Source organism: Myxocyprinus asiaticus, chromosome 9 (genome assembly GCF_019703515.2).
Source record: "Myxocyprinus asiaticus isolate MX2 ecotype Aquarium Trade chromosome 9, UBuf_Myxa_2, whole genome shotgun sequence".
Taxonomy (NCBI): domain Eukaryota; kingdom Metazoa; phylum Chordata; class Actinopteri; order Cypriniformes; family Catostomidae; genus Myxocyprinus; species Myxocyprinus asiaticus.
Window position 1 is genome coordinate 653,049 of NC_059352.1, and position 12,866 is coordinate 665,914.

General features: G+C 39.5%; 1 protein-coding gene across 2 annotated transcripts; it reads left to right on the forward strand.

Annotated features, from left to right (window-relative positions):
* The first annotated feature begins 1,595 nt into the window (after positions 1 to 1,595).
* On the forward strand, positions 1,596 to 10,213 carry aurka (aurora kinase A). Of its 2 annotated transcripts, XM_051706111.1 has the most exons (9): positions 1,596 to 1,781; positions 2,039 to 2,106; positions 3,074 to 3,368; positions 3,462 to 3,495; positions 5,312 to 5,503; positions 6,718 to 6,856; positions 6,946 to 7,094; positions 7,224 to 7,398; positions 9,283 to 10,210. In XM_051706111.1, exons 2-9 carry the CDS (start codon positions 2,041 to 2,043, stop codon positions 9,448 to 9,450), a joined length of 1,218 nt encoding a protein of 405 aa, XP_051562071.1. In that variant the 5' UTR covers positions 1,596 to 1,781; positions 2,039 to 2,040; the 3' UTR covers positions 9,451 to 10,210. The 2 variants fall into 2 exon arrangements, with proteins under 2 accessions (XP_051562071.1, XP_051562072.1); XM_051706112.1 differs by lacking the exon at positions 5,312 to 5,503 and having other exon boundaries at positions 9,283 to 10,213.
* Positions 10,214 to 12,866: the final 2,653 nt, after the last annotated feature.

The following is a 12,866-nucleotide window of genomic DNA, read 5'->3' on the forward strand; positions in this document are numbered from 1 at the left end:
TTTTGTAATGGATACGTGTCTTTTAAATTTAGTGCACCAATGGACATTTGTGTAGTTAAAATATACAATATTATAAAATATTAACAGCATGAACAAATCATAAATATGTGGATATATTTGAAACCCTTTAGAGAAATGATTTGAAGCCAACTAAACCCAAATGATTGAAATGAGTTGGGTGTAATCAGAGATTATTTAGCAGAGACAGGCCACTTCTATTAAAATCAATGGGAGAAATTGGAGCGCCCAACGGCAGTCAACGGATGTAGAAAGAAAGTCCCGCCTTACAGGTAAAGAGCCAATCACCTTTCAGATACAGACATCGCCTGTCAATGACCTCGAGATCGCGCATGCGCATTAGCTATACAAACCGGGAAAATTACGTGTTTTAGCGTAATCTGTGGTAAAGAAGCACACTTTGTGATACCAGTGTTGTCAGATTTTACTGCTGATTTTAAATATGTCCTTTGATAGTAATCTTGACCAACCGTTGTGGAGATTTCAATCTTTCTCCATTCAAGTATATAGGAGCTGTACTGGCATGACTGGAAATAGCCTCCCGAGAGCGTTCCAAAGATGGCCGACAGTGGACTGACTTGCTAGAAAGCCTTTGGTATATTTTCATTTCAGTGTTGATTAATGTAAGAAAATAGGATGGGGGAGGGGTTTGAAAATGTAGACTTTTCCTGTTTTAACATAAAACTGTGTATTTTCAATCTAATGTTTATTGAAGATGGTTATTGTCATTATTCATATGCAAATTATTGTCCAGCCGGCGCTGTCATGTGATACCCGTTACTTTTCTCAGCGCTGCTGAGGATGGCTCAATCACGGATGTTTGTGATGATTGTAAAATCCTTTTATTGACTTTGCAGGGGCGAATTTAATTTGTTTCGTCTCAGGTAAAACACTTATAATATATATATTTAAACTAAGCTACTTTATGGTGCGCACATGTCTAATAAGACGAAAAGTTTCGTGAGATACTCTGTGAGCGGCCAAGCACCACCTGCAGGAAGAACCACTCACATAAGTAACAGGTATTACCAGTAGAACCAGTTAAACATATCCATTTTTAATGTAAACATAAATGTAATTAAATGTAATGTAATTATATATTTTAGTTTATTATTTTCAATTGCGTGTATGTAAAAGTATGTATCCTTCCGCCATCTGCTGGTCGCTCTTCAATATGACATTGTGGGTGTGGCTAAAATGGCATTTTTGCGCCCTTGAATGTCACTTCAGGAAGGGGACGCCACTCGAAGAGTCGTTCCAAACAAAAGTACAGTAATACATTTTTTCACAAAGGGCCCTTTCACAAGACTTTTAGTGAAGGGTACATTCGAACTGTAATACCATTCTCCCGTCAAAGTACCCATATCAAGAGCTCTGTCCCTCGTAGTGAGTAGGGCATAGGGATGATCACTTGCGATTGGTATCCGCCCATTTTCCCAGCTTTACTTACGGGTCCATGACGTCACTTGAAGGCTTCTGAAACAGCCAATAGGATTCCTGCCAACAGTGCCATCTGACCAATCAGCGATCAGAGAATATTTAAAGGTATTTAAACGGGGATATTTGAAATCAAACAGGCCAGTATCACGAGCGCAGGCGGTGAACGCGTTGTCTTCTTGAGCAATTACATTTATTTATTGATGAATCCTTTCGATATTAAACATCACACACGAGCGATTTAGCGAATGGTGATTTTCAAGGGTTATTAACACGGCGTGGGGGAAATAATCGTGTTTATAACCGTGTTTTGAGGAGGATTGGAGGTAATGATTGATTCATTGTAGCACGAGAGTGTTACATTTAACTCGTAATTTGTACAGATGTAGTTTATTTGAGTCTGTCAACATGTGTTCAGATGGACTCATTCATTTGTAATCCACCCGAATGGTGTTTAATACGCGTTATTGGGGCATTTAACTGAATGCAAATGTACACAATATTGTATTTTTAATATTTTAATCTCTCCCTGATGTGGTTGTGATGTCTTTTGTGTGTGTTAATGTGTCGTTTTAATTCCAAGATATGGATTCTGCTGCAAGAACTAAATCAAGCAAAGACCTGGAAATTCAGCGACCTGAAAATGAGAAGGTATTTAAGAGAAACTGCATATAATATAGTCTTTAGTGTGAGACAATGTGATGTATATTAAGTACACATTTATTAATAGACCGGTGGTTATCACTAAGCAAAATCATCACAGCTTTATTTAAATGTAGTTCACCTAAAATGCATGATGTCAGGCGTCATTTTTAAAAATCTAATAAACCTATGGAGTTTCTTTGATTTTGTGTGTACTAATTGTTTCCACATTTAACTATATTTATAATAATACCCTTGTAATTTCTGTGTGTGTCCACATTATTTCCCATCTATTATCAGTATGCAATTACATAGTTAATTAAAAATATCATGCTCAGATTTACGTTTAGTATACGGTAAATGGCAAAATGTCACTTAAGCAGACACTTGTATTCAAACTGATTTACATTATAATTTATCACATTAACTGTTATAAAGAATATGCATCTAACTGTATCCATCTATGACCCACATGTGTTCTAGGAGGTGAAGTTAAGCATTTCTATTTTTTAATTTTATCCCCTTTTTGGAATGTCCAATTCCCACTTCTTAGTAGATCCTCGTGGTGGTGTGGTTACTCGCCTCAATCCGGGTGGCGGAGGACAAGTCTCAGTTGCCTCCGCTTCTGAGACCGACAATCCGTACATCTTATCACGTGACTCGTTGTGTATGACACCGCGGAGACTCACAGCATGTGGAGGCTCATGCTACTCTCCACAATCCACACACAACTTACCACACGCCCCATTGAGAGCGAGAACCACTAATCATGACCACGAGGAGGTTACCCCATGTGACTCTACCCTCCCTAGCAACCGGGCCAATTTGGTTGCTTAGGAGACCTGGCTGGAGTCACTCCGCACACCCTGGATTCGAACTCCAGAGGTGGTAGTCAATGTCAATACTCGCTGAGCTACCCAGGCACCGAAAGTTATGCATTTCTGTGGTTAAACGGAGTTTTGTGTATGTTTTGCAGATATCTGCTGGTGGACCCAAAAGAGTTCCAGTTGCACAGGGCGTTCAGAAGCCTGTAACGACACCTCACACGCATGTTCTGGGCACGGCACAAGGACCACAGCGGGTTCAGCGGACAGCAAGTCAGCAGAAACCCGTTACACACACAGTTCCTGTGAAAAAGTCCTGTCCTGGGAACCAGAACATCAACCCTGAGCAAGTCAAAACACAAAATAAACCACCACAGAACCAACCAAAACCAAACATCCAGAACACTGTTTCTGCAGCTGAATCCAGCAAACGGGACAAACCTCACCGTAAGATCCTCATAGATGTGTCTGTCCTCATAACTTTTAAATTGACTCTGACAAAACAGAGAATAATTAAATTCTCGCTTTCTATCTTTTCAGAAACACCTTCTAATGGAATGTCAAATAGTGCCAAGTAAGTTATTTCCACATCCTTTAGCTGTCATGGTTGTTTACATACTTTAATCATCAGAGTTTTGAACCATTAGGTAACTTTGAAAAATAAATCTCGATTTGTACATTTACATATCTAGCCATTTTTTGCTCATGATGTTACATTTGCACATTATACAGCATTTTACACTATAATATTCTTAAGTTGTCTTTAGGTAGTTGTCCTGTGGTGTGACCGGTGATAATACATAGAAAAATGGTTAAAGTTAATTATGCATTGAATTTATGAGCTAATATTGAGAGTTAATGGAATATATTTGTACTTAAAAATTGGTCACACTGCAGGACCTTTTTAAAATAAGCCAAAACGTTTTTTATAAATAGTTTAAAAAAAACTAGGGACGCATCAATGTGTTGGCCCTCAATATTTATCGGCCAATTATTGACCAAATTAAAACCCATCGGCATATCGGTTTTAAGCATGAAAACGGCAATATGAAAAAATGCTGGTTCAGTTTATATTTAAAGAGCACCTATTATGGTTTTTAAACGTGCCTCATTTTGTTTTAAAGGTCTCATACAATAGATTTACATGCATCCAAGGTCGAAAAACACTTTCATTTGCTCATAATTTAAATTGCATTATTACCTTTTTTTTTTTTTTTTTTCCCCCAGTGTCAAAAATGACTTCAATGATCCGTACTATAGGATTCATTCTAAACTCCTCCTTTCAGAGAGCATACTCTGCTCTGATTGGTCAGATGTCTCAGTCTGTTGTGATTGGTCTACCGCTTAGTGTAGTGTTTGAGGGCGGGTCAAAGCTGTTTCGATCAGCCAAAGAAGACCAGAGGTGGGTTTTTTGTTACCAAATTACGTAGGTTAGTACAGGAAGTAAGTCTGGAATTACTAACGACTCGTTTCAGGTGTTCAGAATCGGTTCTTTCTTTTGGGAGTCAATAACTTCATTTGTCGTGCACTTTGATTTTTGAAACTTTGCACACTTTTTTTACATTCACAAACAGCTAAATAACACTACATGAAAGGTAATATTTGAAAAACCATAATAGGTGCTCTATCAACACACTTCGTAAAAGCTCTTTGAATTCAAATGCACATCCAGAAATAATGATTCCTAAGAACTTGTAATATTTTGTATTTCTCGTTCTCACATTGAGGAAAAAACGTTGTTCCAGACGTAACCGTCGTGAAAGTGTCACTTGCCTATACATGCTGAGGTAAAATCATTATCAACGCCTTGAAACCATCAAACTTTGACTTCTGAGACATTGGTATGTTTTCCTTGAAGGCTGCACGATTGATTGAGTTAGGACTGAAATTGCAATATGGTCTTGTGCGATTACAAAAGCTTGAAAGGCTGCGTTTAAAACGAGACTGCAGTCAGCATTGTGTAAGCAAGCGGCGCCCTCTAGCGCGCCGGACGGCATTATCCATTATGCCAAAATAGAACTTAAAAGGGCGTTTTGTTCCTTTTGGTAACTTTATTTTTCCATAATGTGGTTGACATTTCTGTGGAATTTCCCAACATGCATAAATATAATGTTCTATCATATATATATATATATTAGTACAAACATGTAAAATGGGAGTTCTGTTTTTAAGTGAAACAGAAGTGCAAAAATGTTAACAAAATAACATGATTTTTGATATAAAAAAAGGTTATCTTCCTGGCCTGTCAACAGATCCAATCCATGTTTAATGGAACATTTTTATTGTTCGAACAAAAAGCTTTTGTGTATTTCTGTACATTTTCAAAAACACAATTCCTGATCTGTAATGAACCTTCATTACTAAGCTCCTCCGTGTGTTGTGTTCTTCAGTAAAGCGTGGAGTTTAGAGAACTTTGACATCGGCCGAGCTCTGGGCAAAGGGAAGTTTGGTAGCGTGTATCTGGCCAGAGAACGTCAGACGAAATTCATTCTGGCGCTCAAGGTTCTGTTTAAAAAGCAGCTGGAGAAAGCCGGTGTGGAGCATCAGCTGAGGAGAGAGGTGGAGATCCAGTCCCATCTCAGGTACAGTAATCTCCTAATGAATGAAATCTGGGATGTGTGGCTGGGCGATATATTGAATATTCATGATATAATTGCAATGTTATGTCTGATGTAATATTAAGCAATATCTTTAATTTTGCAATGATTGTGCTTTTTATTTGCCCACTATGTTTCCTAAAGAGCTTTGACGCCCCTGCGCTTTATCGTCGCGCAGTAGCACGCGGCCCTAGCGCTTTATCGTCGCGCAGTAGCACGCGGCCCTAGCGCTTTATCGTCGCGCAGTAGCACGCGGCCCTAGCGCTTTATCGTCGCGCAGTAGCACGCGGCCCTAGCGCTTTATCGTCGCGCAGTAGCACGCGGCCCTGGCGCTTTATCGTCGCGCAGTAGCACGCGGCCCTGGCGCTTTATCGTCGCGCAGTAGCACGCGGCCCTGGCGCTTTATCGTCGCGCAGTAGCACGCGGCCCTGGCGCTTTATCGTCGCGCAGTAGCACGCGGCCCTGGCGCTTTATCGTCGCGCAGTAGCACGCGGCCCTAGCGCTTTATCGTCGCGCAGTAGCACGCGGCCCTAGCGCTTTATCGTCGCGCAGTAGCACGCGGCCCTAGCGCTTTATCGTCGCGCAGTAGCACGCGGCCCTAGCGCTTTATCGTCGCGCAGTAGCACGCGGCCCTGGCGCTTTATCGTCGCGCAGTAGCACGCGGCCCTGGCGCTTTATCGTCGCGCAGTAGCACGCGGCCCTGGCGCTTTATCGTCGCGCAGTAGCACGCGGCCCTGGCGCTTTATCGTCGCGCAGTAGCACGCGGCCCTAGCGCTTTATCGTCGCGCAGTAGCACGCGGCCCTAGCGCTTTATCGTCGCGCAGTAGCACGCGGCCCTAGCGCTTTATCGTCGCGCAGTAGCACGCGGCCCTAGCGCTTTGTTAGTGCGCAGTAGCACGCTGATAGTACAAAACTGTTGAAAATTTGCCTTTTGATTTTACTTTAACATTTTTAATCTACGTTTCTGGAAGAAATTATGGTTCCTCGATTAAACAAATTTAAGTAATTTCAGAGCAAATACATAATTATACAGATGTATATGGTCAATAGGCTAGAAAAGATATAATTTTGTAGCTATATCGCTCAGCCCAACGGGGATTAGAACTTCAACAGAAACTCTGAAGCCACAGTGTTTATAGTCTTACATTACATTGTGTAATATGAGGTGAATTAATTTCATGGACATCCTCTCCTTTCAGACATCCAAACATCCTGCGTCTCTATGGTTACTTCCACGACACGGCCCGTGTTTATCTCATCCTGGAGTTTGCTCCTAAAGGAGAACTGTATGGAGAACTCCAGCGCTGCGGAACGTTTGATGACCAAAGAAGTGCCACAGTAAGACACACAGTCAAACCAGATGTCTTGTATTATAACGCATTATAAGAATTGCCATGAATAGTTTTTTGTGCTTCATTTGTGTGCAGTATATAATGGAGCTTGCAGATGCTTTGAGCTACTGTCACTCAAAGAACGTGATCCACAGAGACATTAAACCCGAGAATCTGCTGCTGGGTGCCAATGGAGAGCTGAAGATCGCAGACTTTGGGTGGTCTGTGCACACTCCATCATCCAGGTGAGGTCTAGTCATTGTGAAAATAATAATGTAGGATATCTATTGTTTTTATGCAGCTCATTCCTCTGTTGTACAGTCGCTGAGTTTTCTGTCATTTTAATTTATCGTGCATATGTCAATGACTATCAGGAGATCAACACTGTGTGGAACACTGGACTATCTTCCTCCAGAGATGATTGAAGGCAAAACTCATGATGAGAAGGTGGATCTGTGGAGTCTTGGAGTGCTCTGCTATGAGTTTCTGGTCGGCCGTCCACCGTTTGAAACCAAGAGTCATGAGGAAACTTACCGCAAGATTTCCAGAGTAAGTCTTGTGCTGCATCTCTCTAATAGTGCACACATAGATCACTCCGAATCAAAGAAGTGGATCATTACAGGAGCTGTCAGGTCCAACGGTGTGTGCAGGCCAAAACTTTCTAGGATCTTTGAGCTTGTCAACCCAACATCAGACTAGTGCAGAAATGTCATTATCCTGAGTTATTAAAAATTACTTTATAGTGGCCTCTGACTCTTTAGTAACTTATTGTCTGTCCAAATAAATTCACAGACTTTTTAAAGGGATAGTTCACCTAAAAATGAATTCTAATCATTTATTCACCCTCATGCCATCCCAGATGTGTATGACTTTCTTCTGCTGAACACAAATGAGGATTTTTAGAAGAATATTTCAGCTCTGTAGGTCCATACAATACAAGTGAATGGTGACCAGAACTTTGAAGCTCCAAAAAGTACATAAAGGCAGCATAAAAATAATCCATGACTCCAGTGGTTTAATCCATGTATTCAGAAGTTTTATGATAGGTGTGGGTGAGAAACATCAATATTTAAGTCCTTTTTACTATCAATCTCCACTTTCACTTTAACTTCCAACAATTGTTTTTGGCTATTTGCATTCTTTGTGCATAAAGTGAAAGTGGAGATTGATAGTAAAAGGACTTAAATATTGATGTTTCTCACCCACACCTATCATAAAACTTCTGAATACATGGATTAAACCACTGGAGTCTTATGGATTATTTTTATGCTGACTTATGTGCTTTTTGGAGCTTCACAGTTCTGGTCACCATTCACTTGCATTGTATGGACCTACAGAGCTGAAATATTCTTCTAAAAATCTTCATTTGTGTTCTGCAGAAGAAAGTCATACACATCTGAGATGGCATGAGGGTGAATAAATGATGAGAATTTCTGTTTTTAGGTGAACTATCTCTTTAAGGCTTATTCACTTTTATTATTATATTTATATAAATGCATCCTGTTTTGTGACACTTGACTAAATAATAAATTTGGTCCTCAATCAGTTTTTCTTTATAGGTTTTTGCTCACCATACCTTTTTGTTTTAACTTGTTTTTTTGCCATAAAAATGGCCATGGAGGCTGGCATGGCATTAAATCACTAACAAACTAAAAAATACTGTTGTACGTTGGCTTTGTCGTGACCCATATGAGTTAAACTGGAGAAGAAATAAGAAAGCTCTGAAGTTGCACCTAATGTATTTACAAGTTTTTATGTGGCACTTGTATAATGACGCTTATGAGACGTGCATGAAATATCACTAACATTCTTCTTGGTGATTCTGGAAATCTGGCAGTTTTTCAGTTATCTACAGGGTCCCCTTGGTCATGGAAAACCTGGAAATATCAGGGAATTTTCACACTGGAACTTTTGGTGCACACCCGGGTTTGAATGACAAAGTTTGGTTTGTTTGGATAATGTGAACGCTGTTTTCCGAACTCTGGTGCGCACCTGGGAACCGCACCTGAGTCCGCTTGAAAATGTGGTCTGGGGTGCGGTTCATGTGAACTCCAGTACGCTTCACTGCTAATATGAACTCAATGAACCTCTTGTGATGACTGATAATTTGCTGCTTTGCAGGCTCCCGATCGCAATTATTATGGTATAATGCATTTCTCTTACCTGCTTGTGTCCAAATAAATCGCCTTCAGAGAGCAGCTTGCATTCTTCACATCTCTTGCAACGCATCTGCGGGCTTGTGGCAGAAAAACGCTAATATTCATCTCATCATTGCACATTTAATGCACTTTTGCGATTTTGTGATTTTTGGGGCCATTTTCAGAAAGAAAGGCTAAATGTTTGGGCATGGAAATTCATTGGTTGAAAAGAGTGGGACCCCTGTATCTTATAATCCATAACTTCATGTGTAACACATCTCTTCCTTCTCTCTAGGTTGAATTTACTTATCCAGCACATGTGAGTGAAGGCAGCAGAGATCTGATCAATAGACTACTGAAGCACAACCCCATGCACAGACTTCCCATCCAGGGGGTCATGGTGCACCCTTGGGTCGTGGAGAACTCTATTAAGAAGCCAACCACTCACACGGCAGCCAAATAACGATGTGTTTGGATTTTCACTTTAGTGATGTGAACTATTGGAAAGACTGATACGGCAGTAATCGCTTTTGCTGCCGCTCTTTGGAATAACTTTATAATTTGTATGTTATCTGTTGTGCTGTTTATCATTTTCATGCTGTTTGTAAATATGTAATTGTTAATAAGGCACATATTGTAAACTTTTATCCGTTACTTGAAACAATAAATATTTTTTATTCAGTTATAAATAACTTGCAAGGGATTTCAATCTTGAACTTTTTTTCCTTTTTTGTTTTTATTTTTTATTTGTTTTCTCCCCAATTTGGAATGCCCAATTCCCAATGCGCTCTAAGTCCTCGTGGTGGTGTAGTGACTCGCCTCAATCCGGGTGGTGGAGGACGAATCTCAGTTGTCTCCGCGTCTGAGACCGTCAATCCGCGCATCTTATCACGTGACTTGTTGAGAACGTTACCGCGGAGACATAGCGCATGTGGAGGCTTCACGCTATTCTCCACGGCATCCACCCACAACTTACCACACGCCCCACCGAGAGCGAGAACAACATTATAGCGACCGCGAGGAGGTTACCCCATGTGACTCTACCCTCCCTAGCAACCGGGCCAATTTGGTTGCTTAGGAGACCTGGCTGGAGTCACTCTCACGATTCCAGGTGTGACAGTCAGCGTCTTCACTTGCTGAGCTACACAGGCCCCAATCTTGAACTTTTAACGTATTTCACTACTGCTATTGTGCTTTGAATAAATTCTGGTTTTCTGGAAACTCTTGTCATGGTGTTGCTGTCACACATACAGCCTTTTCCAGAAGATTAACTGGAACTCTACATGAAGAAAAAAATGGTAAATCAGCTCTGTCAATTTCCCAAGTTGTAACATTACCTGAAAAGTTCAGTTTTTATGTTATTTGTGAATGAAGCCGTAAGATTAATGGTTTGAGCACATGTGTGGTCAGGATGCGCAGATGTAAGGGGTCTGCTTTGGGCCAATCTGACAGCGATGCATATCGTGCCCATCCATAATTCGTTTTACAGTTAGAAAAAGTTGCCATAAACAATTAACTTGGTCTAAAATTTATGGAGCCCTTGAGAGGACAGGGTTGAGGGTTGTGGGTTTTTTTTTATTTATTTTTTATTTTTTTGCTTTCTCACAAATTTACCATTGTTTTAGTATGGTAACCATATTTTAACCTTGATATCCATAGTGAAACCATAGTGATAATACAGGAAATGAAAACTATGGTAATAAAAATCATTTTATGGGTATCATGGTTTTACTATACAAATACCATAGTTTAACTGGTTTACTAGTATAATAATATTGTGGTAATGCTTTAAAAAAAAAAAGCTACATTTGTTAACATTAATAAACAACATTAGTTAACATGAACTAATAATGAATAATACTTGTACAGCATTTATTAGTCTTGGTTAATGTTAATTTCTACATGTACAACTTTTAATTAAACAAAAGTCATATGTTAACATTAGTTAATACACTATGAACTAACAATGTTATTTTGTTTACTAACATTAACAATAAATACTGTAAAATATATTGTTCATTGTTAGTGATACCTAATGTATTTACAATGTTAACAAATGTAACCTTATAGTAAAGTGCTACCAGTATTGTAGACTGTAGTAATCAGTGTTGGGTGTAATGCATTACTAAGTAATTAATTACTAATACTAAAAGTATGGGATTACTTTTAATTTCAGTAATTTAATTACAGTTACTAAATACTGTACAGACTATAGAACAATTCTATATAAAACAATAGTAAAACTGTCTATTTTAATGTCTGTTAAAATGTATGTTTCTTAATTTAAAGCTGCCCCCTTAAATTCTTTAGCCAGTTCATGAATAATTAATGATTTATTTGAAAGAATTAAAAGAACATTTTCATACCTATCCTTCATGTATTTTTCATCTGGTCGAGGTTGATCAGGGTTTTAGGCAGTAATTAGTAATGCAGTTACTTTTCAGACAGAGTAATTAGTACAGTAATCTAATTACACAGTAGAAGATGTAATTAGTAGTTAGTAATGACTTTTTTAGAGTGACTCAACAGTGGTAGTAACCATAGTTTTTGGCAGAAAACATGTTTTTTCTATAGTAATATTGTAGTAAGCATGATTATTTTAGGCTGACCATTTTTTTTGTTTTGTTTTATGGAAACCATGGTTTTAGTAACCATGTTTTTTGGCAGAAACCATATAGTAACCATGGTTAATCTTGTGGTTACTATAGTTTTACTACAAATAGCATGGTATTTGTAGTGAAATTAAAATAACCACAAAATTATGATCTTTATTACCATAGTTTCCTGTATTAGTATTATGGTTTCACTACAAATATCAAGGTTAAATATGGTTATTTTAGTAAAACCATTGTCAATTTATTGTGAGGGAACGCAAAAGTATTTCAGAAAAAAATTCCGTCCCTGTCCTCTACGGGACCGTTCCAAGTAAAAGCCTAGTTAAAGCATTTTTATAGGCAATCTGATATAAAATGATGCATGACCAGGACAGTATGTGTAATCTAATGTTGTGTACTGTAGTTACATTGAGAAGCTGAAATAGTAAGATATACAGTGCATCCGGAAAGTATTCACAGCGCTTCACTTTTTCCACATTTTGTTATGTTACAGCCTTATTCCAAAATGGATTAATTATTTTCCTCAATTCTACAAACAATACCCCATAATGACAATGTGAAAGTTTGTTTGAAATCTTTGCAAATTTATTAAAACTAAAAAAAAAAAAAAAAACACATGTACATAAGTATTCACAGCCTTTGCTCAATACTTCGTTGAAGCACCTTTGGCACCAATTACAGCCTCAAGTCTTTTTGAGTATGATGCTACAAGCTTGGCACACCTATTTTTGGGGCAGTTTCTCCCATTCTTCTTTGCAGGACCTCTCAAGCTCCATCAGGTTGGATGGGGAGCGTCGGTGCACAGCCATTTTCAGATCTCTCCAGAGATGTTCAATCGGGTTCAAGTCTGGGCTCTGGCTGGGCCACTCAAGGACATTCACAGAGTTGTCCCGGAGCCACTCATTTGTTATCTTGGCTGTGTGCTTAGGGTCGTTGTCCTGTTGGAAGATGAACCTTCGCCCCAGTCTGAGGTCCAGAGCGCTCTGGAGCAGGTTTTCATCAAGGATGTCTCTGTACATTGCTGCATTCATCTTTCCCTCGATCCTGAATAGTCTCCCAGTTCCTGCCGCTGAAAAACATCCCCACAGCATGATGCTGCCACCACCATGCTTCACTGTAGGGATGGTATTGGCCAGGTGATGAGCGGTGCCTGGTTTCCTCCAGACATGACGCTTGCCATTCAGGCCAAAGAGTTCAATCTTTGTTTCTCATGGTCTGAGAGTCCTTCAGGTGCCTTTTGGCAAACTCCAGGCGGGCTGTCATG